The following is a 27878-nucleotide window of genomic DNA, read 5'->3' as shown; positions in this document are numbered from 1 at the left end:
AACAACCCTCAGGGCAGCATACATGACCCACCCCCTCACATTTTATTTTCACAATAAGCCTACTAAGGTAGAATATACTAAGAGTTAATGACCAGCCCTGGGGGATCCAATAATAGAGTTACTGATTAGGGGTAAATTCAGTAACCTAAGTTTGTAACTTGGGACTTCATAACTATAGCACATTGTTATCTGCATCCTATTTTTTCAAACTCTGAAATGTTTCAAATTATATATTTGTTTCCTTTGGAAGGAGGCCATGGAGACTTTGGCATTTTTATAATATTTGGAGTTATTTTCAAATATAAAGGTTGAGCACATTAGGAGGCCAGGCTTAAAGTCTGATTTTGACAGACAGCTAAGGTCCCTTGCTCCCCTATTAGATGGCTAGCAAGACAAGTAATCATTCCAAATTGCTATTAGCTGAGAGTCCAAACTCAGCTCACTGCCTCTATGTCTCAGTTTCTGTAACTCAATCAGCAACCTATTGTTCTTTCACCCACCAACACCTTGTCCTCTCTGGCTAGAGCAGAGAATCTATGAATCATGTCTGCCATCAGCTTTCTTGAGGCACCTTAACTGCTCTGTCTAGGTAATACTATATTTTATCAGCACTCCCCATCCTGCTGGTGGGAATTGCCTCAGGGAAGTCACACTGATAGACTTGCTCGTAAGCATTTGATAAGAAAGCAACTTGTTTGCTTTAGAGCCAAGTTTCACCTTACTGAACAGAGCTGACGTCCTGTGTCCTTCTGGCTGAGAAACAGAAATGGGGGGACAGAAAGAGAGACTTGTGACTTGGGAAAGATGGGCTAGAAGTGTACAGTAGTAGGAATTAGTACCAGCAAAGCAAGCTTCACCTCAATAGTGCTATTGTTTGCATTTTACCTGGGTCACTAAAACTCAGAAACAGTGGCTGGGTTTGCATAACAGTTGGCTAGTGTGGTTTGTAAGTCTGCAGCTCAGTGGCTTAATGTGCAGAAGGTACATGTGGTTTACTCAATCTGATCTTCTGCATTTGTATAATACATGCAACAATAAAACACAGTTGGCTAGTTTGTAGTTCAGTGTGTGCTGAGTGAACACAGCTACTGTGTTGTGGAACCCAGCCCATTAAGCTGATTCTCTGAACCATAATTGAAACCATGGATTGTGTTGTATAGTCGTCAATGGCTGTAGCCAACTAAATTTTAACCTTCTTGGGCAAATTCAGCCCATGTTGTTAATTTATGGCTTCAGCGTCTCATAAACCTAGAACGTTAACTAAGTACAGTACGTGAACACAGCCAACATACTTAATATGCAGTCCTGCCTCTCCCAAACATCGGATTTTTTTTCCAAAGTAAACATAACTGAGGTTCCTGACTTGAATTCCCGAGATCTGAAAATCCAGCGACCATGCATAACCATGCAATCTGCGTGCATTATATACCATCTTTTCAAGGGGAGGAATAGGAAAGTCTAAAGGAGCGAGGCAAGAGCTAATTACCTAAGATGGCATGACTTTGCTTCTTACCAAGCTACTCCCCCTCCCCCTTTAGGATACATCCCTTTGCGACGGCCGCTGCCGCCAGGACGGCAAAAACAGAAGAGGAGGAAGGGCCACTAAACATGGCTGCTGGTGGCCAAACACCGGTTCGGAAGATCACGAACCGCGCAGGCCAAAACCTGACCTGGCGTGAGGGGGAGGGGCAGGGCAGGGCAGGGCAGTAATTGGATCGGGTTAGGATGGGCGGAGCCCGCTCGCCTCGCGGCGGCTGCCGTTGCACGCGCGTGGTGAGCGCTGGAATGCGCGGCGCCGTTTTGCCTTGCCTTGCCTTCGCCGCCGCCCTTCTCCCCCTCAGCGAATGAGCCGCCCCGCCGGCTTTTGACTCCCTCTGGCCGCCCGAGGGGCTTCCCAGGCGGGCGGGAAGAAGGGGAGGTGAGGAACCCACGGCCGGGGCGGGGGCCCCGTTGCGCTGGAGGCAGAGAGACGCGGGAGCGAGCGTGTGGCGCTGTCCAGGGCTGATCTGGAGGAGGCTGCGCTGCTGCTGCTGCTGCTGCTGCTGCTGCGCATGGGACGGCGGCGGAGGGGGTGGAGTGAGCGGGTGGGGAAAGCCGAGCCGAGCGGGCGGGGAGGGCTGGTGAGCTACGGGGCCTCTCAGGAAGGAAGCCCCTGGAGGAGCCCCCGAGGAAAAGTCTCCCTCTTGCCGGGGAGGCTTGCCACCCCGGCTCCCCCTCCCTCGCCACGGGCCGTTATTTCCTTGCTGCAGTGAGAAGGGAAGGAAGTTTGGCGAGGAGGAGCCGCCTCCGCTGTCGTCTCCCGGGCTGAGAGTTGTCGAGGAGGCCGCAGCAGCTGAAGCAGCCGCCCTGCTTGGAGCTGGACAGCGATTTCTCGCCGTCCCCGCTTTCGGGCCCCGTCGCTGTGAGTTGTAGGTTGAGGGTGGGGGTGACCTTGGGCTCTGCGTCCTGCACGGATGGAGAAGCCGAGGGGGGTTCTGGCACTGCCGCCGCCGCCGCCTCGGCCCCTCGGAGGTGTGAGTGGGCCTCGGTTTTCTTCTCCCCCACCACGTTTTCCTCGGAAAGTGGAAGCCGCCACTTTCCCATGAACACATATCCGTGCTCCGCTCCTTTTCCGTCTTCCGGGGGGGGAGCCCCCTTCTTCCCCCCGCCCCACACCCTCCACTTCGTATGTGATTATGGGGGGGGGGAAGAGTCGAGGAAGGTTTTTGCCTTAGGGTTAGGCGTGGAGTGGATGTTTTGGGGGATTTTTTGGGTGGGGAAGAAACAAGGCAGGAGCGTCTGTCGCCGATTCCTCCCTCCTATTTTCTTGGATTAGGTCGAGAGCTGCTTCAGGAGAGAAGGAAAAAGAAAAGTCCCACCCGCTTTCGCTGCCGCCTTGGGGGGAGGGCGGGCGGGCGAGAGAAAGTTGGGCGAATCTTCGTCTTCGGTGACTTTTCTGGGAGCCCACGAGAAAGTTGTGGAGGAGCTGGAACTTTGGGAGGAGGGTTTGAAGCAAAAATGAGGAAAAGAAAAGGGGTAGATGATGCGTCTATCCCGAGCTGTGGAAGCCCTAACTTTGCTGAGTTTGAATGTTTGGTGCAGGCAAAAGTTTTGCAAAGAGAACTGCTTTGTGCTCCTACTTGGTATTTGAGAAAATGGCCGAATGCCTATTTCTGGAATGCAACAGCCGCCGCTGCCGATGGTTGGCTGGGCTGGCAGCATAGATACATTTAGTAGTGGGCTTTTTGAATTGCAAACTTTTGGACGTTTATCTGTGGTCCCAAGTTTGTGGTTCTTTTATGTACTTGCAGAAATGAAAAATTGATTGGTGGGCTTACTTCAAAATAAATTCTATATAGATCAGACTGAAGGCCCAAAAGCTTGTTACTTTAATTTAAAGACTCATTCTGGCTTTTGAAAACTTTCAAATTCAACTATAGTTTGCTCCCTTTGCTAAGAAGCAATTTCAAATATAAATATGAGAGTTATTGACCTTTTTGTGTTTAGACCAGAGCAAGCAAGCATATGTAAATTAAAATCACTCTGTGCTGTTAGTTTAATTTCAAGACTGAATAGCCCACCCAGCATGCTTATGAGTGGAGGAACAAGTGTTCATGTGTTTATTAAGAATCTTAGCAAGTACATCCTGGTTTAAATTTTTGAAAATAAATCCTTGATCAAACACGATTATCAAACATTCTTATTTGCTATGGATTCCTACATACTGTAGTAGGAATTCCTACATGATAGGGAGAAATGTAGTCTGGAAACAATAATTTTCAGTCATTTCATAATGGCTGTGTTCATATGACATAGTGAGCAACAAACTAATCTAACACATTTTAACCAAATAAGTTGTGAGAACTCTGCCTGAGTTGTTCATTTATGGTTCAGTGAGTTGTCCAACCACAGAAAATTAGATTAATTCCATAAAATGCTGTGCAAACACAGTAAGTGGCTGTGAGGTTTTGTTTTTGTTTGTTTTTAGCTTAGCCTAGCATAATATGCAGACAAGGCCATTATGGTTTGTGCAACAATTATAGTTAAAAGTTCTGGCTTAGCATTATATGTGAGCCCAGTCAATGTTTTAAAAAGTTGCATAAGGCCTTACCTCCCATTATATTGCTTGAAATTTAATTTCAGTCACTAAAGTATATCATGTATAATATATGCATATGTGTATATATACACATATATTATTACATATTGTATGTATACACATACAATCTGTACCTTAATACAGACCTTTTCAAATTTGTCCATATGAACTGGAAATTGTATTCTGGGGTTATTAACTACACTCTCTGAGTAAAATACAGAGCAGTTAACTTGCCTGAGAGAAGTTAACTTCTAAATGGGCATGATGGCTGTATTCAGGATAAGTGAAGAACCATAGTTAACAAATGCACATTCTCTGGGACATCCTCTTTAATTGGCTCTTCTCTATGAACTTTATTAGCCATGTTTTGGGATTCTTTGTCCATTCTCTTCCAATGGAATGCATATTGTAGTACGAGGCCCTCATAAGTCTTTGTAATATAGAGACATCTCTGCAGGAACATGCATGCATTTAACTCAAGTGTCTTAGGTTTCTCATTGATGGAAATATTCTTAATTTGGATTAGATACCGCTGTCAGCCATACTGTGCTTTTTTTTCTTAACATGATGTGCAAAAGAGGTCAGTGAGTATACTATGGCTTATTTCCAAATTGCATCTCAAAAATTTGGTTTGTTGTTACTAATCGTGACTTGGTTTAGTATCATATTTGAAGAGGCACAAATTTTTTGTTTTTAGTTCCTAAATTCTTTATGATTTGTTTTGTAATAAGTTCTAGCCAATTTGCAAGGTGCAAGGAAAGAGTAACTGAAAACTGCTGTGAGGACACAAGATTGGTCAAGCAATCTATGTTTACTTTGCTTGTCTGTAAGATTAACTGTGTCTTGCTTCTGGCTTGTTCAACCAATTGTGGTTAAAGCAGTGTATTTGGTGCTGCAAATTAGGTCTGTTTTAAGGAGTGAACAGATTATTCTGTATCTTACAAAATAAAAGGAATGACCAAGCTTTGTGTGATCCTATATAGTTAATTTTCTGAAAAAGATGAACTACCATTTAATTTTAAGTGTTATTTAATGGTAGTAAATTACATTAAAGTATATTTTCTCTTTCCCCCTCACACACACACTCTTGACATTCATCAGAAGTTTAAGAAATGTATCATGAGTTCCAAATAATTTACATGTTTATATCCTAGATATATTTCTTCAATTGTTCTGTTTACTAGTTAAAACAAATATAGGACAATTCTGTTTGCAACTTCCCAAAGGACAACATTTTATGAAGTAATAAAAATTAATCCTGGATAAGTTACAAGCAACCATTTATAATTAATATTATACAAATATGAGAGTAAAACTAAACAGTGAGCCTTCAGTTCTGGTTTTGCTATGACATGATTTCAGTATGCAATTAATAAGCTTGACTTTAAGAGAAATTTAATTAGATATTCTACCAATAACATTGCAATCTTGATTAAATTGTCATTATTGCTTGAATTATTATTATTATTATTATTATTATTTGCTTTGCAGAGTATATACAGCTTCTCCATAGAAATGAAACTTACTCAGATTTTTTTTTTCTTTAACAGAATTGTTGTTATGGCAATGCAAGTGTTGGGGCAATCTGGTGCCAGCACCCTATTTTCTAGCAATACTAACCTTAGTATGGCACTGTCAAATGACATGTATGACTTTTCTGAACTTTCCAAAGCTGAACTGGCAGCACCTCAACTTATTATGTTGGCAAATGTGGCTCTGACAGGAGAAGTTAATGGCAACTGTTGTGATTATATGGTTGGTGAAGAGAGGCAGATGGCTGAATTGACAACAGTGGGCAACACCAATTTTTCAGACAGCGATGGAGAAGGAATAGATGATTCACAGGGAGCAGAGAATGGCCCTGAAGGAATGGAAGATATGGATATGGGCCTTGATGCTCCTGAGGTTCGTAATGTGGAAACAACTGGACTATCAGAGTCTGCTGTTCCTCACTCTTGTAATCAAGAAAAAGGCTTTTCATTGGAAGCACCAGATGTTCCAGAGAGCATAGATGACAAATGTAAGGGTTTGAAGAACAAACCATTTCGTTGCAAGCCATGCCAGTATGAGGCAGAGTCTGAGAAAGAGTTTGTCCATCATATTCGCGTACACAGTGCCAAGAGATTCATTGTAGAAGAAAAAGCTGAGAAACATGGTCAGGTTAAAGAAACTGACTCTAGCACTACAGAGGAGGTTGATTTTTCTAAGGGGCCTATAAGATGTGATCGCTGTGGCTATAACACTAACAGGTATGATCATTATCTGGCTCACTTGAAACACCACAACAAAGCAGGAGAAAATGAGAGAGTCTACAAATGCACTATCTGCACATACACAACAGTCAGTGAATATCACTGGAAAAAGCATCTAAGAAACCATTTTCCACGAAAAGTATATACATGCTCACAGTGCTCCTACTTTTCAGATCGGAAGAATAACTATGTGCAGCATATTCGAACTCATACAGGTATGTGTTGCACTTCAGTTTTTTAAGTTTGCTAAGAAATTGGAAATGAGCTTGTGCTGAAATTGGTTACATTCGTGCTTGTGCATCATAAGATAAATTTTGATGTAGAGATTTAACATTTCATTATTTGAAATAAGTGATCAGTTGTGAACATCATATGCTGATTCTTGGTGATATGTTGTGGTTAATGAATAAAAAAATTAAGCAATTAAATAGATTATATTTGCAATGTTCACTCCATCAAACTAACAGCGTTCCAGATCTGCTTTACAGATAGGAGAATCCTCTGGAGCAGATTAGAGGGTGACCAGTGGAGGATGGAAAGGATACCTCCCATTGTGAATGGAAGTCATGATTCCACTCCAAGTAATTTATGGAGTTGATAACTTAGGGGAAATAGAATTGGGCACATAGCACACATTACTGTGTTCCTACTGAACTGTGGTACATAGTTCATTTCAGAATTATTTTGTTCTGGAACAGCCTTTCATTTTAATATAACTATTCCAGAGCAGTCAATTTGTAGAATACTCACCTATTGTTCATACTGTAGTTTGTAGTAGATTCTTAATGTAAAATGTTATTGTGGTCTCTAAATGAGGATTGGATCAATTTAAGAAAAACATATTTGCAAAAGCTGTTAGCTGAATGGGGTAATCTGAAAAATCAAGGTGGCAGTCATGGAAGTGTGATTGAATCCATGCTCCCTTTTGTATGCATGTTATCACATCCCTGTACAAAGGGGTGGGGCTTTGGTTGCATTGCTGCAGCTGCCATCTTGACATTTTGGACTACCCCCATGGATGCCTCTATTGTGAACTTCCAGAAGTATTAAGATGGAAAAAGAGTGATAGGTCATATTGAATTAAGCTTTGGGCTGATCCAGCAAATTATAATTGGATTATAGTTAAGTTAAATTGCTTTGAAATAGTTTATTCTTTATTCCATTGACATTAATAGCTTTGACACTAACTTTTTAAAATATTTTAAAAATATCTCAAAAGGAGAAAAACTTTTTGGCATTTAGTTAAGAATCAGGTTTTGTTGACCTTGCATATCGTGAGGGACTTTCAGTAATATATATTAATAAGATGATTTTAAAATTCAGTCACAAGCTGAGTAAAAGTTGTGAAAGTTAGCTGGAATCATTTTTCAATTAATCACAAGTTTTTCTCAGGAACTTGTGATTAATTACAGTTTTCCCTGCTCTCCATTGGGAATCCAGGATCACCAGTGAATTTGAGTTGAGTTCAGAACAAATAAAAGGAAACACTTTTACATGGCACATAGTGAAATGTTGGAATTTGCTGCCACAAGATATGGTATTATGCTATTATTTGGGCAGCTTTCATGCTCCTAGTTCATCCATGTAGGTGCATTGATAATGACTCTGTCCTAAGATATTGTAGAAACCCTGCAGAGATAATGTAAAGCGAAGGCCCAACATTGCATAATAGATGACATTCAAGGAGCTGTTGGGAACATTATTGCCTTTTTAGTTCTGGCACTTTCCCCCTCTTACGAGCAAATAAATAGGTCATTGTGCTTTTGCAACTGTGATACCAATAATTGTTATCCAGCAACTTAAATAAATATGCAAGAATCAGGTATGAAAAAATGTAAATAGAATCGACTAACTGCCATTCATCATGCTTAGAGTCTTCAAGATAGCAAACAAGTTTACAAACAGGGCAAATTTATGTTTAGTAGTTGTGATTTTAAAAATACATTCAGAAATCAGTCCATCTTGGTATTGCTACAAGAAATGGCAAATGAGTATTCCATAGGAAAGGTAAAAAACAGTTTTTTTTCTCTAGACCTGAATTTTGTTTATTAGGCCGAATTGAACTTTGAATCTCATAACTGTCTTTTCACTGGTAAGATGATTTGAAAGAAATAGTGAGTGATATTGTTGCCATGAAAAGTTTTACTTGTTCATTTCTAAGTATAAAATAAGTATAAAATCTTAAAGGATACAACAGACATTCAGCTGAATGAGATTTTAGGCACGGTATGCTTGAAATGGACAGAGAAGGAAGTGCTTATGTTTGGGAGAATTTCATAATGATTTTGGATGCAGTGTGCTAGTCTTTCTTAAAAAATAATTGTCTTCTTGGTTTTAAGTGAAATATATATTTAATTTATATAAATAAATTTCTCAGTAAAATATGATTTTTTGATAGCAGTAATTGCCTAAGCATCAATAGTCTTTTGTGCGGGCTGATAAATTAAGAAGTTCCAAAGTACTACAGTATTATATAAACTGTGTCAAACAGTTCCCAAATGACGTATTACTAGAAGTGAGACTGAACTTGGAAGAGGAGGAAAGGGAAACCCTAGGTCAAACCATGAAGAACAATAAGCCATTGGCTGCACTGCTGTAATGAAACTGATGAAAATTTATGTGAGCCAAGCTACCTATGACATTAAGCACATGGCTTGCTCTTATATGCATGATTTCAGAAATAGTCAAATATGGATCAGAATTCCACTGGGGTCAGGAGCACTTTGACTTTTTGTCTTGTGCTGTGGGTCAAGATGGGGGTCCCTGCCCTTCAGTTTGCATGAGAAAAAATGTTCCCATTAAAGCAAACAGGAATCCTGTTTCCTTTATAAATTGTTGGGCATTTTGTAGGGCTGTTTTATTTAATGCTACAGAGCCAACCAGTAGGTGGAGTAAATCTGAAGTATATTAGAAGTAGGGACAAAGAATGATACTGCAGTCTGATTCATAAATGAATTTTGAAGGAAATGTGTGATTTAAGTTACTGATAAATTATTTAAACGTTCTAAATAAAAGCAAATTTTAAAAACCTATTCTAGATAATTTCTCTCAGATTGCTTATTCTTTTAATTCAAGTTTTCACATTATTTATAATAAATTCAGCTTTAAGAGTCCTAAATATCTTCCTTGTAAGAGTGTTATGACATGCTTCGGGGGAATATGAATGTGTATATGCAAACCATTTGTGTCTTGCTTGGTAAAGTGATATGGATTTAAACTAGTTAGAACAACATAACCAAAACGAGTCACATTTAGCCCCAAACATATTCTTCACCTCCTCCCTCTGATATAAATTGGATTTATACATTTATCTGGATTTTACCTTTAGTTATAAGTAAGGTACAGCCTATCAGCTTTAACTCAGTTGATACAAGGTTTTGCTTTTCAGCCTTTACTGGTTTTATGATTGTATTTAGAATCTGTTCACTGGAGAAAAATCCATTTGTTTTATAATTTGAGGTAAATAGGATATGTTCAGCATACAGTCTTGAAAATATTATAATTTCTTATGAGTTCCTCCTCTAACTCAGATCTTATGACTCACCCTGTTTCTATCAAGTCCTCTGGTATTCCTCTCATTTGTAATAGAGAAGTAAGAAATATTTCTTATATATTTGTAGTAGAGAAATAAGAAAACGGGAAAGTCTCCTGCTCTTTTTTATTGGGATGCAACTATTCTGTTTGATATGGGAAGTTGTGATCCTAAGGCAATCAGCGTTTTCCCCAGCTTTAAAGCAGGAGGATAGGGCAAAGATAGCCCTACCAGTTGTGCAGTGATTCTCACAGTTGCTGTCACTCTAAAAGTTAGGAAAGGAAGGCTGATGATTGCTGATAGTCATGGGATGGCTGTGAAAAGGATTATGTGTAGGTGGGGGGAGGGGCAATTGGAAGCTTCTGGGGGAGGGCATTTTCTAACAGCAGTGCTCAAGCAGGCATGCTTAGCTGACTTTTCCTCTTGCAAAGAAACTATATTTCTTTTGTATGTGTAGTAAGAGCTATGGTTACAAAGCAAGAGAATTACTTTTTAGATGAAATATGGCAGCTGTTTATAGGATCATTTATGTTTGGAGTATTTTCCAGCTGTATTGGACTCTGGGAAAAAAATTGTGATCCAGTAGTTTAATTTTCTATAAGCAGCTTTTTTTTTTTTTTGCACTTCACATATTTTGTGCTTAATTTAATGCTCTGTTTTCCCAGGAGAACGTCCATATCGGTGTTCTATGTGTCCTTATTCAAGTTCTCAGAAGACTCATTTAACAAGACATATGCGTACTCATTCAGGTTGGTAAAAAGGCAGTTCAAAAGAGTTACATGCAGATGTGAGCAGCATTTTACATTCAGAGTTTTCTGTCCAAAACAACTATAGTTAAGTGCTGAAAGCTAGCAGTGCAGAGCTGTGTGAGCTAAGAAAAAAGCCTTGGCAGGCTGTTATTTTGTAATACTAATCTCTGTTAAGTATTACATATAGGTAGGCCTCACTTAACAACCACAGTTGGGACCAGAATTTAGGTCACTAAGTGATGTGGTCATTTAGCGAATCATGTGACCGGACCCAATTTTACAACCTTTTTTGCAGTGGTTGTTAAGCGAATCACTATGGTTGTTAAATGAATCACACAGTTCCCCATTGATTTTGCTTGCTGGAAGCCAGCTGGGAAGGTCGCAAATGGTGATCATGTGACCCCAGGACACTGCAATTGTCATAAGTGCAAGCTGGTTGTTAAGTGCCCAGGTCATGATCATGTAGCCATGGGGGCACTGTGACAGTTGTAACTTTGGGCACCAGTTGTAAGTCACTTTTTTAGTGCCATTGTAACTTCGAATGGTCACTAAATGCATGGTCGTTAAGCGAGGACTACCTGTATGTTTGATGATGCTGCAAACTAAGAGAGCCTTATTAGAATGACCTAATAATTAATTCTGAATCAATCAATTAATTAATTAAGTTAATTCTTGATCAGGTAGAAAATAGGATAATTATATAAAGTCAGCCTATATGTGTTCTTATTTTCTCAAATCCTATAGAAAACTTTATTCACTATCTTAGAATGTATTCAGTTGTATATTTTTCTTTTATGCATGAGAACACATGAAGTTACTCTCTAAAGTGGGAGGAAGGCAGGCATATTTTGTGCGTGTGTCTGTTTCTGAATCTTCCTTTTGAAGATGTTTCCCTGTAATTTCCAAACTTTGTTAGGAATTTTTATGCTGTTTTTAGTCTTTCCTTAAAAATGAGGTGCTTGTTCAAAATGCTTATCTATCTTAGATTACTTTAATCTGTTTAAAATAAGGGTTAACAACTTTTCAAGTTTCTGGTCCTTCTGAAACTCAGCCAAATCTTGTGAATTGTTAGTGATTTTGAAAAATATTCTGTCTTAATTTAGTTTGGGGTTTGGGAAGTCAAGGATATCATGTGGATTGTTGGAAGGTCTGACATTTAGGAATACCATATTGCTGATCCCTGATCTAAAATTACACGTCGCAATATTATATATCAATTTGAATTGATGACCCTATAAGATAATGCCTTATTGAAAAGGTCTTCTGGGGGGAAAAAAAAACCTATTACAGACACAGCATGCAGCAACATCTTCTGTAGCCTGGCCCTTAGATTCTTGCCTTTGTTTTTAGTCTTACTGCCTCTTACAACAGCTGCAGTTTGCTTTTTAGAGTAGGAAGGCAATCAATTATGGGGATATAGAGATGCTGTAATTACCACGTCTTACCTGTGCTATTACAGAATTGAGTGAATGGTATACAGTATGCTATCAGTGATATCTGTTCTGGTGGAGAAAAGGCTCAGCTCCTTTCTCCATTTTGCCACTGTGGAAGAGTGCTGGTAATCTCTGCTACCTCTCACTATCCAAATTCCTTAGACTCAGTGTAATCCACAACTCACTAAGTAATATTGAAACTCTGCTTCACCATTTCACGCTATCCCCTCTTGCCATATCTTCTGAGGCTCAAGACATTAAATTTAAAGAATGTTCATGAGCCTGGATCAGTGGAGGCCTGAGTAGAGTCTGGTTAGTTAGAGCACTAGTTTTAGGGATTAGGAAGGCAAGCAATTTGAAGCCTGTGAGCAATATTTTTAAACTCTTATTGCCTAATCCACAGGATGTTTTTTGAACTTTGATTGAAAGAATGATTTAGAACAGGATTGGGGAGAGGCAGCTTCTGAAAGGAAAATAATGAATAGATTTTGTGGTTTGTACGTGTTTTCTTTTGGGTTGTCTGTGTCATTCAGCTAAAGATATAACAATGTTGATAACTGAAATATTACAAGTAGAGTTTGTGAATTGTTTAATTTTCTGCCTCTTCCTAAAGTAAACATTTTGGAATGATTTTAAGACTGAAATTATTTTTTATTAAAAGCCACAGACCCTTACATCATTTGGGACAAATTTAACTCTGTACTGCAGATTATTCTTCTTCAAAAAGTCCATAGGGGCAGTGTGGAAGAGAGTACTTAAGCCTTCAGTTGGCAACCTTCTTTCCCTTCCCACAATCTGCTTTTACCCTTCAGGCTTCCAGTTCTGTGTTTACAAGGTAAATAGGGGCTCAAACCAAAGATACATGAAAATAGTTTCATGCAAAGTTTCAGGGCTAGGACATGTAGAATGTAGCAGTTCATACATTCTATTCAACTTCATTAATTTTCTGTTGTAAAGTACCACTGCTTCTTTTAAGTGCAACTGCAATGTAATATACACATTGAAATATGTATCATTGGATATATTTTTGATTTTTTTTTAAAAAAAAAGGTAATGGATATAATTGGAAATAGAACTTTAACTTAGTAATGTTTTACTTAAAAATTTTAGAATTTACATTGTTTTTAATAGAATAAAATGGCATGCCATTTATTTGAATTTCTGCCACCCAGCCTCTACAGTAAAGTCATCTAATTATTAAATTAAATATTAATAATCTGCTTACTGCTTAGGATTTATATGGGCTTCAGCCCATATAATTGGACTTTCTCTTTCCCTCCTAGTCCTCCAAAGGATATTTTGAGGATACATGGGGAGCTGCAGGGTGAGGGTGATTTTTAAAAAAAAAATAAAATAAATTTATATGATTTTTTTTTTGTCCTGCCTTTATTATTTTTATAAATAACTCAAGGCAGCGAACATATCTAATACTCTTTCCTCCTGCTATTTTATCCACAACAACCCTGTGAGGTGAGTTGAGCTGAGAGAGAGTGACTGGCCCAAAGTCACCCAGCTGGCTTTCATGCCTAAGGTGGGACTAGAACTCACAGTCTCCTGCTTTCTAGCCTGGTGCCTTAATCACTAGACCAAGCTGGCTATATTATGATATAAATAACATTAATAATATCAACATAATATTATATTATTTAATTATATTATTACTATTAATTATATATTAATTATATAATATGAACTATATCAGTATTAATATAATATTAATATAATATTAAATATTAAAGAGCATAATGATGAATACTAATTAAAGGAAGCTATTACTTTCTGTACTCTCCCCACAGTGGAGCTTATGTAGCAAGTACCCTGTGGGTATCTTGTGTGAGGATGGTATCTGTTATAAAATAACTTGATTCAAATAGCTTGGAATAATAAGCAATTACTTTCACTTCTTATCCCATTCAAATATTACAAGCTTCCTGCAAGGAAAAAACTTTTCTTGGGAGACAGTGGAAGTCCAGATTGATTGCTACTTGTAGCAGTTTATTATAAACAGTCCTCTTTGTTCCTTCTATTTGTTTTGTTCAAATGTGAGTGTCATTTTTTATTTGGGAGAATAGCATCAGAAGAGTGATATAAGCTTCCTTGAGAGAAATGCAAAATTTTCTTAAGTACAAAAAAAAAAGAAGCCATCTACCCATTTGATTTTAATACCTCTGTATGTGTGTTTATGTTTCCTCATTGTTGATCAATTAGATTTTTTAGTAAATCTAAAGTGACATAAAATGACAGTTCTGTCTTGACTATTTAGTAGAGGATGTTCTTGTCTAGGAACTACCAACATGGAAATAAAAGGAGTTTATAGCAGTAAAAAGGAATTAGTTAAATGTGAGAGACCTGTTGTAGAAAATTTGCTTGGAGTGATAACTCATCAGTTTAATTTAATTTTACTGAAAAAATGTTTAAGAGGCCTCTATTCAATTTGCTTAACTACATAATTTTGCAAAAATTTTAAAACAATATGAAAGTTAAATTGCAGCAGCGAAAATTAATATGTTTAACATTTATTTTTATTGTTAAGTCTATTTTTGAGCATCTTTTTTTGCTCAGAGTATTAATGTAAAAAACACTGATCATCCTAATGGTTTGATTTACATTCTGTAACTAAGCATTATGCTATGGCGGGTGGGTTGGGGGACATGGTAAAAATGTTTTTCCTTCATGACAGTATATTCTCTTTTAGGGTATGTATAATAATTGTTTAAGATAACTATTCATCTATAATTTCCGTTTTTCTACATTGCCTTCAATGGACCAGTTTGGTTTGGATTCCAAATGCTAATATTACTGTAGAGTGATCTTCTGGTATGTATTTAACATAGATGGAATGTCTAATGATTTCTTGCATGTTTGTTTTCTATTTTGTATTTTGTTGCTTTTTGTGAACATGTTAAGTGAAAAATCAAATTATTTTTAAATGCAAGAAGTTCAATAGCATGATGAACTATATAAATTTGTAGCTGTACATAATTTGTGATTTGTAATGTAATGGTTAGTAATTGCCTCTTCCTTGCTTTAGGTGAGAAACCATTCAAATGTGAACAGTGCAGCTATGTGGCATCAAACCAGCATGAAGTGACCCGACATGCAAGGCAGGTTCATGATGGGCCCAAACCACTGGCTTGTCCCCACTGTGATTACAAAACAGCTGACAGAAGCAATTTCAAGAAGCATGTTGAACTCCATGTCAGCCCTCGTCAGTTCCTTTGCCCAGTTTGTGAATATGCCGCATCCAAGAAATGTAACTTGCAGTATCACATCAAATCCAGGCACCCGGACTGCTGTGACATCACAATGGATGTCTCAAAAGTAAGACTAAGAACTAAAAAGAGTGAGGTTAACACTTCTGAAAACATTAGCAGCGCTGAGAATAAAGTAGAACAAGAACAAACAAAGAAAGAGTTGACTGAAAAGAAAAATGAGAGAGCTGTAAAAGAGGAGAAGAAAGAGAGCTTGTCAAAAGAAAAGAAGCCAACTGGTAATGTTAGTGTAGGCCAAATCACAACACGAAGTCGCAAAATAGTTGGTGAAAGAAAGGAAGAAAATGTGAAAATTGAAAAAACTATTAAAACTAAGAAGGCAAAAAGAAAAGCAGAGACTAGCTCTATTCCTTTGACAAAAGATTTATTGACAGATATTGATGTAATGGTGAGAAAGAAAAAGAAAACTGAAAAAATACCACCCAAGTGTCAGTATTCCCAAAAGGGTGAAAGCAAATTGGAGGTGACCAAAAAATCAAATTCTTGCCTTAAGAAAAACAAAAAAAAGAAATATCTGAAGAGTAAGACTGCTAAGAACAACAGCAGCCCTGACTGTGAAAAGATTGCAGATGACACTTCTGTTCATAAAGAACATCTTATCCATGAAAGACAAAGGAAGACATCTGATGCTTCTTCTAGTGAGCAGGAGCCTGCACTTCTCATTGACGGAGAGAATCAGTTTGTACCTGGGATGAACGTACAGGATCAAGAGCTGCTGCCTGCGCAGCATGTAGGCACAAATATTCCTCTAGAGATGAAAAATCAAGAAATGCTTACAGGAGAAGAAGAGACTGTAAAAGCTGTTTCAGAGAATAACATTGAAATAGAATTAGCAGTTATGTCTGGGACCAGCTCTGTGGACTCAAATACCACCATGGAAAAAGAAGCAGAAGTGCCAAGGGACATTTTACCAGATTTATGCCAAGATATTCAGATAACACAAACCTGTGAGATGAAAAGTGTGACTAATCCAGATTTAGTACAAGGAATTCGATCAGTGCAAACATGTGAGAAAGAGATAGTGACTAAAGCACATCAAGAAGATGATTGTTCTACAAAACAATTACAGGCTGAAGACCCAGCAGGAACTCCACCTCACCAAAAACCAGAAAAACTTGAACAAAATACTCAAGCAGATTTGGTTTCATCATCACCTAGTGGCACAATAGTGAATGAAAATCAGGAAGTGGAAGAGGATGAAGGCATCCATAGTCATGATGGCAGCGATATCAGTGACAACATATCAGAAGGCAGTGATGATTCTGGATTAAATGGTGCTCGGACGGCACAGGAAAAAACAGGTCAGAAATCATCCCAAGAAGTAGCAGAGGCTAAGGCTACAAAGGAGAACTATGTGTGTATATTTTGTGACCGTTCATTTAAAAAAAAGGGTGAATACAGTAAGCATCTGAACCGACATTTGGTAAATGTATACTATCTTGAGAAGGCAACAAAGGAGCAAGATTAACCAAACTGCAGTTTAATGACAATTTATTCCTCTTTTGTAAAATCTTTTAGAGCTTAGGTACAGTTCTTGTAGAATCTTTGCTTAAGCTCAGTTTGCTTATACTATTAAGTTGTTGGTTGGTTATTCCCCCCGACCTTTGAAGAAATGTTGAACTAATTAACTGTTTGTTTCTCTTTGATTAGAGAAGGCAAATAGGGTATGAAATGCTGTGGCTTACAAAGCTGACAAAAGTCCTTGGGATAGAGCCCTTGAATCACTTGAGTGTTTCTGTTGACTTGCAACAGATATATATGTACAACTTCATAGGTTTAGGAATGGAAACCCCAGGGCAACATTCATGAGAGTTGCTCCTGTACAAGCTCTTTAGGAATGAGCTGAAAATGCATAGAAGTATGCAAAACCACTGTTATGCTGTTGCAGAGGTCTTTTTATTTCCATAGAGCTTGAATTGTAGATGGTACCAGTTGATTAAGCCCCCAGTCTGCGCCTGTCCATTTAATACATTGCAAGGAGAAATTTTAACCTGAAAAAGTCTCAAGCATATTCTGCTCCTCTCTTTCCCTTATTAATTGGAGAAAGTAAAATATTCAGAGTATACTTCAGTGTGCTATATTTCTGATCGCCCAGTCTAGAGTCCCATTTATGCACACTTGCCACAGTATGGAATTATTTTAGTGTCATGCAGTACTGTGCCATTGCAATATGCGAATACCAGAACTACATGGATAAGGACAATTGTTTGAGTCCATCTTATGTGACCAACTGTGCCCATACGTTTCTGATTATTAGAATACTTGCCAGTATACAATGGGGACATTCTAGGTACAGATTGTGTGGTCAGGGAAATACCAATTTTATTACATTAACAGCTTATTTCATGTGGAACATTTTCCTTGAAGTGGTGAGCATGAATTCTGGATGCAAAATCCTGAGGCTGCTCATCCATGGTTAATGACTCCTTGGAAATGTGCCAAGTACACAGGCCATCTTTGCTAACAAAGTATTATATAAATGGAATCTTAGAAATATATATATATATATATATCTCTGATGCTCCTAGTAGAATCTGTTTTGATTCTTGTTTATCTTAATGTATTGGTAGGGTGAGTGCTTAAAAAACTCATTAGCTATACAAGAAATACAGTAGCTTATTTTGTAAAAAGAGCACTTTTGGGAAAAAATGTTGAGGTTCACTAGCAGTAAACAAAATGTCATGATTGTATTTTTAATTTGCATATACATTTCAGGTCCCCCAATCATGATCAGCAAGCCAAAATCTTGAAGTTCTTTCCATCTATTGATTGGTGAATCCATAATTTGGTAAATACTACTTTAAGACAAGGTCATTTCCTTTTGTGCTTTAAGACAAGAAAAATGTTGCACATAATTGTTTTTATTTTTACCTATGCAGTTTAAGTCTTTAGGAGTTTAGTATTTTTGTTGTATATGTACATTTTATATATGCATGTTTACTTTTGTTAATCAGTTTCTTCCCTTAATGTTGACACTTTCAGGTTTGTTGCTTATCATGGCCAGTATTCTCTGCTTCTTTTGACTATAACTTTCTGAATCTATGTTGGCTGATAGGGTTTTTTGAAAAGGTAATAGAACCATAAAGTTGCTTTAATACTTTTAATTATATGATTTTGGAACAAATAATATTTCTGTAAGGAAGTCCTATTGTACAATTCCAATTTTACTGTTAGATCTGCATGGACAATTCACATACTCCTATTAGCTTCAGTAGAACTGTGCATGATGTCCTTATAGAGGATGCCTTCTAATGAAAGTTGGGAACTCACCCTCCTTCAAGAAGACTATTAAAACTTAAGTCCACATATAAGTTTGCATTTAGAGGAGCTTTCTTCATTAGAATTATGGATCCAGCCCATTATATTTGTATATATTCTGTTTTTATTTAAAAAATACTTCTGCTATTTTGTATTGCTATAATTTTTGGCATGCTCCTGCTGGGGAAAAATTAAAATGAATAGGATATACATTAGAATTCAATTTGTCTTTTAAGGGACTTATATGTGAGACCTTTCTTGGGGAACTTAAAAGTATTAATAGAGGGTACTTGTTTAGTTGTAAGACATCGCTAGCATTATAAATAGAATATCTACTGTACTGCATAATTAATTAATGCAAAAATAATTTGGCAATTTAATTAATGGCATTTAATTAAATTAAATGAATGGCTTGGAACATAGCCCACATTACATTATGCTTTTGCCCAATGTGCATTAATTTCAGTGAGTGTTAATTATACTCCTTGTCTGCTAGAGTGGGATTGTCTTGACAGAACCAGATTGCTCATTTCAATGTTCATAAATCAGAAAAATCCTGGTAAGCAACAAACCTTGAATTTCGTCGGTTGTAGAAATTCCCATTTCTATTCAATCAAGTTATAATTACCCTGGTCCTTTTATAATTCACATAAAGAGAAACTGAAATGATCAGATATCCGAGTAATACATTTTCAGGCACGGGGAGAGAAGCACAACTTTATTTTAAAGACTTTATTAACAGGTAAGATTCGCTTGAGCTTTTTGAAAATACAGTGAAAAGCTACACATAGCAAAACTGAGCATGCAACCTTCTTTCAGTTCTTGCTCATTTTCAAAACATTTTTTTTTGTAAGTTTGTGGATATAAGTGTGTTTTGCAATACAGCAAATTAGCAGATATGAACACTTGCACTGTTGAAGTCCACAATCTGCTGGGAAGCCCCATTGCTGTGTTCTTGAATTGTTTTGGCTCATTTCTTACTGTGTGTGCATGAGAACCTCTTGGTAGGTTATATCTCCAGATGGCTATCAAGAGAGTTTTAATTGCTGCTTCAAAAATATTGAAACAAACTATAATATTTAATTTTTCCCCTTGGAGATTGCTGATCTTGCATTATAGTTTGGATTATATTTAATTTTTCTGTATTCCCCTCTTTTCTCCTGGAAACTTTTATAGTTCTGTTTCAACATAATTTGACTGAATTGAGAAACCTAATACTTTTGTATAGGTGTGGGTGGCAGATTTGCAATAGAGGCCAAAGATCTGAGGGAGAAAAACCCTTTAGGGCAGAAACAAATTGTGTAATGTTAGTTATTTGTGTGTGGAAAGCTTGTGTCAAGACTTACCTTCGCTGTGACAATCATTGTCAACTGAGAATCAAGTTGCAAATATATTTATGTTGATCCATTAAACATTGCTGAAATGTCTTCCTAACCAATTAGCTAAAGTAGCATTATTCACGGTTCTATTGACAGATGTAAAATATTGTTTTATACGAGGGTGGACAGAGACTGGAAACTCGATTACTCTGTGGACTTTTTTTTTTATGTCTTCCTATTTTAAGAGAGATGCTTCCATTTTGTAAGAGCCTTTGTGGCCTTGGCCTACATTTCTATCAATTTTCTTAAACCAAGTTGGTTGGGGGAAAAAAGGCAGATATGTAGTAATAGTGTTAATGACATCAGATAACTTGACATTGTATTAAAATGATATGTGACTTGAAATAGGTACTAGAAAATGATTAGAAATAAAGGTTTCACAGTAGAAGGGATTAGAAAATAGCGTCTGTATTCTTGAGCATGAGAATGCAAAGCAATGAAGTGTTAAAAGAACAAATATGCCAGTGATGTGATGATTTGTCCCAAGATTTATTGGCTTTATGACTATCAGAAATTCCAATATATTATTATCCATGTTGTCTATTTAGAAAAAAGACAGAATTACATGTTTTAAGGTATGCCAGTAAAAGATGGAATGTCACTCCTATCCTCACGTTAGGTGTAGCTAATGGATGAATAAATTAGGGTTAAAAGTATACATAACAATGTATGTTTGCTTAAAGTAGGTATTTCTTAAATTGAACATTAAGGTCACAAGAATTTTGGATATATTTCTCCAACTTATTCTATACTAAAAGGCTTCTTTTAGCAGCAGTGCTTATTGTAACATCTCAACTTGACAAATACTTTAGTATGTCATGTTGAACAGTATAGTTAGTAGCACTGTTAGTGTTTGTGGAAACAAATACTTGAACTCAATTCTACAAGTAAACTAAAGGATAATTAGGAACTTGCAATACACCTTAATATTGCTGCTATTTGGAACTTGATTTATACATAAGGCAGGAGTGGCAACCTTTTTTAAACTGAGGGCTGGAACTCACACCCCCAGCCAGCTGGAGGAAGAAGGATGCTTTCCAATGATACACTGCTATCACTGGAATGAATATTATTTTTCAATCCATTTTAGGCCTTTTGGAGGAGACCTAAGAGACAGAATGGGAGCTGGAGGCTTCAGAGTAGCAAATTGTTCCCATTTTCACCCTTACTTCCCTCTAGTGGCCTAAAACTTTGCTGCCACGTTAGGATTGTGTGATTTGAGGCTGTTTTGGAGCGTTTAAAAAGGAGTGGTTTGCCTCCAAGAGGCCTCCTGTTCCTATTCTTATTCTTTCTTTCGGGGTGGGATGGGAGTACAAATTTGAAAAATTGCACTGCTGAAAATTGGCCATTTGCTGTTGAATTTTGGTGGTGCAGTCTCAGGGTGCTGAGGGGCCACCTGTGACCTAGAACTTTCAAATCTTTGTTATTGAACAAACTGACAGGTCAGTTTATGCATAACATTAATGATTTCAGTATGGTAAGTTTTGCTGATGAATTGTAAACAGGTTCATTTAAATGTATTGAATCTTCATTGTGTAGCTAACATGCTGAGGTACAATATTAATTATATCCAAATAGCTTCAGGAATTGTTTCAATGAACATATAATTTTCCACCTCTAAAATTCAAATCACACTAGCTAAAGAACTTTTTGTAAGCTGGCACTGAAATGTTTTATGTTTGGTTGCACCGTGTTTGAAGCTTTTAACAGTGCAATACTTGTATTATTCTCTCAATTTAAACCAAAGGTAATTTGTTCGTGCTTGCTATCTACTGTAGTGCATGAAGTGCTTTTATACATTTGTAATAGATGTAAAATCAGAACAGATCACATGTCCTGGGTTTTTTATTTACCTAAACTATGTACAAGCCTTTGTTCAAATTATAAAGTGTTAAACTAAATTTCATATTAACCCTTGAGTGTATTTTCCTAAGCATAGTTATAAGGCAATAAACTTTATTAAGGAATATGCATACTGATAATTTGTCTTTTATTCATTCATATTTAACAAATGCCTATGATGACTGAATTCATGTATGGAGATCTACATTGCCTTAGTGAATGATGATGAGACATTTGTATATATATCGGAATGTAAGAAAATCAGGATAGTTGCACATTGGCCAAGTCAATCACAGTTGTTCACTAAGAATACCCATTTAGATGGATAATGGATCCATGGCCTGCAAAGAACCAGACTGCAATACACTTGCTTGTAGAACAGAGATGGCCAATCTTTTTGGTGATTAGGACTGCATTTATTTTATTTTCTGCATGCCAAAGCCTATACTGGGTGAATGATAATTAAAAAGAGGGTACAGTATTGCAGTATTTTGCACTTGGGTGAGCCTGAATTTCTTGGTTATTTTCCTGGTCTTGAGGGAGTGGGGTGTTACTTTCATTAAAATAATTGAGACAGTTCTAGAGCTTATCTCTAAATTGTAATCTTTATCCTTTCTCAAGAAGTTTTTAGGATTTCTTATGGTTTATCCCTGTTATAAAACATAGTTAACAAACATACTTGGATTAGTAACTTCTTTGGTTCTTTGTAATCAGTGGTATACAAATAAGTGCTGTTTCTTATTTACATATAGTCTTAGTTCTCTAAAATAAACTCAGAAGAGAAAATACGTGGTATTAGAGAACTTTCAGAATTAAAACAGTACAGTATTGGGGTGAAATCCAGTTATCTTTGTTCCATAGAACCTGAAAGAGAATTTTCCTCTCCTGCAGCTCTCACTGTTCACTTGGTTATCTTCTCTGGAAGGTTAAGGAACTCCCCAGAATAGACTGAGGAGAGGTGGGCAAGATCGATTTCTCCTATTATGTGAAAAAGTTACAATAAAATTTGCAGTTTTTAAAAGGGAAGGTGATATAAAAATTAAGGCATATTGATCCAACAAAACTACCAATTATGAAAATAACTTTTAAAATGACCTATAGCACAATTCAATACTAAGTTTATTTTGGAGGCCTATTCAGTTGGATCTTCCTTATTCATATCCAAAACATTTTCATAGGATTGTAGCCATATTGATGTGCATTTTTAAATCATATTTGATCTAAAATTCATTTTGAATATGAACCTTCAGCAACCAAGCATTGTTTACTTTAATTGCAGACACTTTTTTAGAGCTGGTGTTTTCTTGTTAAAAACTTTGGATTGTATGATTAATTAACAATTATTGAACTGTTTGTCGGCATCCAATTAATGGTGGTGTATTTATTGGATCAAAATAGACTCTGCATTTTTCTTTGTTGAAATAAAATTGTAACATATTTATCAATAGTATTTTTAGGTCCAGAAATGGATACATTCAGTCTCTATTTTTTAGTAAGTTTGTTTGATCTCAGCTGTTTCCTGTGATCCTGGTACAGGGAGCAGAAAGGAGAAATCCATGGATGTTTTGGGCTTTTCATTCTATTGACTACATGATAAGTGGAAGGATGTAACAGTATTGAAGCTGGAGATATATCTGCAGCAGAAATGGTGTATCATGCCACTGAAAAGACAACAAATGAAACCATAGCACTGCTGGGACAGTGCATATTTGGCAGCAAGCTATTCTTAAGAGCCTTTCAATCCACTCAAGATTGCAACACTAGTGATAATACAGTGATTGCCAAACACTAATAATTCCTAATAGTGAATTGTGTATCATAATTGTGAGAGTTCAGATCAAGGTGCCATATTAGTAAAGGAACATGTACTTTTTGTTTTGGTATTGCCACCAATCTCTTCATTTAAATACTTAATGATTACTAAATTTGCAGATTACCAGAAGAACCAGTTTAAAGCTTGCTTTTATCTTTGAAATCCCCGTGTAACGTAATTCTTTTCTGTTTCTCACACTAGCTCATTAGCAGCCATTGTATGTTTATATTCTCTGCATTCCTGCTCTAAGAATCTCTTGCTAGTAGTGGAATCCTAGCATATTTTAATATTCAGTGCTGTTGTTCAAAGCTATATTCTCTTGAGATACCTTGATATCTGTGAACTGATAAATTATGTAAATATACTGCATTTAATCATCCTGTATACTTTTGTTTTTTAATTTTTAAACTTGTTTTTTGTCCTACCTTTCTGTTCAAACTGTCACGTGTAGTGAAAAAGTATTATTTAGTTCTGAAGAACTGTTTCCTTGTAATCTTATTCAGCAACTTTTGTGCTTTGAGATTGCCTTTGGGATTTCTTTATGATTATGTGCCATCAAGTTGGTGACAACTCTTAGCAGCTACATAGATTTTCTCCCTAATCTGGTCTTTCAATAGTACACTCATCATCACTGTGTCCATCCACCTTACTGCTAGTCCTCTTCATCCTTCCAGCTTTCCCAGCATTAGAGCCTTCTCTATCTTTGCATAATGTGTCTGAAGTAGAATAATTTGAGCCTTGTTATTTGTGCCTCAGGTGAGAACTCTGGGTTGATTTGTTTGATGATCCATTTGTTTTCTTAGCTATACACTGTATTCTCAGGAGTCTTCTCCAACACCAAAGTTCAGAAGAGCCAATAGTCTTCCTATCCTGCTTCTTCATTGCTTCCATAGTGTCACAGGGAGTACCATTGCTTGCACTATTCTGATCTTTGTAGGCATAGACACATCATGGCACCTGAATATCTTTTCCAAGGATTTCTTACAGATTTTCAAACATGTCTTCAAAGCCTTAGGGAATTGAAGGTCTCTAAAAATAGGTCCCATTAACAATAGGTCTTCAGAACATCCGAACTATGTTCTTGTGGATTTGCGCTCGCGCTCTTTCTCGCTCTGTGTGTGTATATAAAGTCCAGCTGGTGGTCTAAGAACTTTTTTGAAAGTAAAGGTATGCAGCCCAACTTCTGTCTCATCAGGTAGCACACGCTTTCTTAATGGTAAGGCTGCTTTGTTTAGTTTTGATTAAATGTACATATGAGCAATATAGTGCAGCCTCCTTTCTGATGATCCTTAGTACTTAAAATGTTATAATTTTATCATAGTTAGAATTATGAACACAGTTGAATGCTGCCCATATTTCCACTTCATATACACCATCCCTGTATACCTTCCCCTAGCATAATTTTCATTGGTAGGTTAAAGACTGTCTCAGCAATAGGATCAATGTTGTCTGTGCTCAGATTTGCCTCACCCCCAAACAGCCCAATATAATTTTCCCCACCACTAATTATAGGAGAAATGGCTATATTCCCTTCACTGTTTTTATTAGCAAATATCATTGTTGATCAGGAGCATGGGAAAAGAGTTTTAATTCCAGCCTCTTGCCATCTTGTCTATTTGGAATCAAACAATCGCTGGTGAGAGTAAAGCCTTGCTTCTTATCCTCCCCACTCACATATTCCTGATTGATGAAGTATTGATTTTTAAATAGCCCCTACCATGTGTTCCTGTATCAGTGGATCCAATAGTAGCAGTCTTGTTGTCTTTTCAAAGACTATTACATCTCAGTTCTTTTGCCTCTAATGACTAGTGTCAGTTTGAAACAAGACCTTATTTGCACAGCCTGTTTTCTGAATTACTGCCCTGACATAGAACAGAATGTTGGGTTTGATTTAAACATATATAACAATACACAAAAAAGGCTGGATCTGTATTAATCTTAGTCTACGCACTCTCTGGTATAAGGCACTTTTGCCCTCTCTACTACAATATCCACCAATAGTGTGCTTTACATTGCGATAAGGGAAGAGAACCATACAAATCTGGAAAAATAACAAGTTTTGGGATTGGTTTTAGAACTATTTAGTTGTTCTATTGGTTAACCACTGAGAATTAAACTATTTTTGTTTTAGTAACTCCTATCCAGGTTTCTGGGCCTTTTGGCTGGTTAAGACATCAAGCTAGAAACCAGGAAACTCAGTTCGTCTCCCACTTTAGGCACAAAGCCAACTGGGTGACTTCGGGCCAGCCCCTCTCTCTCAGCCCTGGCAATGGCAAACCACTTCTGAAAATCTTGCCATGAAAACTGCAGGGACTTGTCCAGGCAGACATCAGGAGTCAATGCTGACTCAAGGCACAAATTAAAACACTATAGCATGTTAAAATGGGCTGTAATATAATTAAGATGTAAATTTAGTGTAATTTTGTCACTACTATCAGAAGCCTGTTGGATAAGATAGCGTGGTTATGCCACATCTCCAAACACTATCATGGGCATTTGAAACCATGAATGGTTTACCTAAAACTGCCTGAGGACATTTACTGCAGTTAAGGTTTTGACAAGGTTCTTCAAAATTTTGTAACTCAGTTTCTTATTGAAAACACAATCTAGCCATTTATCTCTGTATTTTTATGTAAAATCAAAAGTGTTTTAATTTGCTTTCAGGATAACAATTTTTAAAATTTAGATTATAGAATCCATACCATATTCTTTTGAATGTAGTAACCTCAAATGATAGATCAAGAGTTCTGAGGTGGTGAGAGACTTTTCTGTTTTTTTAAAAATAGTATTGATCACCTATTATAGCAATTGTCTTTAACCAATTAGTTACTACTGTAAATTTCCAACTGTATAATTTGTAGAAATGAGCAGTAGACAAATGAAATGTTTTGTCCTTCATTTATTAAAAGAACTAAAAGTGTTAGCTAAGCATCTTACTTATACCAAATGTTTAATGAGAAGGTTGTACAACTGCTATGTGTAACAATTTTCCAATATTTTAACTACTGTATTGAAGACTTCAATGCTGAATAAGTTCTTAGCACCTACGGAGTGGCATCACCCGGGGAAAAAGGAGATGGGTTTGGTTTTTCCCCTCAATTCTTTTTTTTTGTTTGTTTGTTAACGGGGATTGGATTTTTTTTTTTTGTTAACCTATCTTGAGGCTTAACCTTAATTTTGTTTTCTTTCCTGTTGCAAATAAGTGTATCATTACCTTTCCTGTTTCTATTTGATGGCAAATTAATTTTGAGGGCTCTACGAGCACAAGGGGATTAAGAGGCCATAGATTATTATCTTTGATATGAATGACATAATCTTATTTTTCTGTGAATAACACAGCCAGTGAAAATTAGGCAAAATTTTAATTGTATTTAGCATTAACGGCAACATTCCACACAGTATTTACTACTGGGGCGGGGAGGGAGGGTATCAGAAATGGGGTTGGCTGGCCCCTTAGCGGCCTAGTGTGGCCCCTATTGGCCTCTTGGATTTTTTAGCTTTTTTATTTTTTAATGTCTGGTTTTTATAACTTTTAATTGTATTTCTGATTTTAGTTTGTTGTAAGCCGCCCAGAGTCCCCCGTTGTGGGGAGATGGGGGGGGACAAGTCAAATTAATAACAATCATCATCATCATCATCTCTAAGAAAGTCTCATACCTGCAAAATAACTTAAATAATTCAAATATGAAATAGCAGATTTTTGGCATATTCTTTTGGATCTCCTATAAATCCATACATTTTTGTCCCCTAATTCATTCCTTAACAAGCTTATCAGATTTCATTCCACAGCTGCCTGAATATGCACCTACTTTGGCAGCCATGTTCACTTATTTCTGCAGTTGGCAGCAAGGCATGATGTCTTGCATATTAGAGAGCAACTGAATTTCAAAATGCAGTACATTCATTTAATTAGCTGAATTTCTCAGTTATCCTCTGGAATAACTGATAGTTATTGGTCTCTGTAAACTTGGTCGCTGTAAACTTTCACAGATAAAAGTAGCAGAGTCTATGCTGTTTTCAAGGAAATTCAGATATAAGAGGGAGAAAAGTAGGTGATAATCGTCACAGAAGCCTGCACAGATAGATTGCTCCCTCCTCTGATTACTGACAACTGCCTTGTTGAAAAGAACCTAGCAATTTGTTTTAAAATATGTATTGTATTTATCATCTCCAGTTGTTTATATTAACATATAAGCTGCATTTTGGAGAACTGGTATCCTTAAAGGACAGTTGTGAACAATTTGTAATAAAATAATTACTTGGTACTAAA

General features: G+C 37.0%; 1 protein-coding gene across 4 annotated transcripts; it reads left to right on the top strand.

Annotated features, from left to right (window-relative positions):
* The first annotated feature begins 1785 nt into the window (after nucleotides 1-1785).
* REST (RE1 silencing transcription factor) lies at nucleotides 1786-21993 on the top strand. 4 transcript variants are annotated; one of them, XM_025165930.2, is made up of 4 exons: nucleotides 1786-1918; nucleotides 5629-6545; nucleotides 10528-10611; nucleotides 15076-21993. In XM_025165930.2, the coding sequence occupies exons 2-4, from the start codon at nucleotides 5639-5641 to the stop codon at nucleotides 16782-16784; spliced, it is 2700 nt and encodes an 899-aa protein (XP_025021698.2). In that variant the 5' UTR covers nucleotides 1786-1918; nucleotides 5629-5638; the 3' UTR covers nucleotides 16785-21993. The 4 variants fall into 4 exon arrangements, with proteins under 4 accessions (XP_025021698.2, XP_007427074.2, XP_025021697.2 ...); XM_007427012.4 differs by lacking the exon at nucleotides 1786-1918 and adding an exon at nucleotides 2095-2401; XM_025165929.2 differs by lacking the exon at nucleotides 1786-1918 and adding an exon at nucleotides 2095-2408.
* The last annotated feature ends 5885 nt before the right edge of the window (nucleotides 21994-27878 follow it).

This window comes from Python bivittatus, unplaced genomic scaffold (assembly GCF_059951505.1).
Source record: "Python bivittatus isolate LINGU-HERP-01145 unplaced genomic scaffold, Pbiv_v1 ctg000520_np1212, whole genome shotgun sequence".
Lineage (NCBI taxonomy): Eukaryota > Metazoa > Chordata > Lepidosauria > Squamata > Pythonidae > Python > Python bivittatus.
This window is presented reverse-complemented; position numbering and strand designations above follow the sequence as displayed.

Bases quoted from the DNA above. Each gene is read 5' to 3' on its own strand.
- REST (XM_025165930.2), top strand. From the start codon at position 5,639: ATGGCAATGCAAGTGTTGGGGCAATCTGGTGCCAGCACCCTATTTTCT. The intron at 6,546-10,527 runs GTATGTGTTGCA...CTGTTTTCCCAG, and splicing joins GCATATTCGAACTCATACAG to GAGAACGTCCATATCGGTGT. The intron at 10,612-15,075 runs GTTGGTAAAAAG...TCCTTGCTTTAG, and splicing joins ACATATGCGTACTCATTCAG to GTGAGAAACCATTCAAATGT.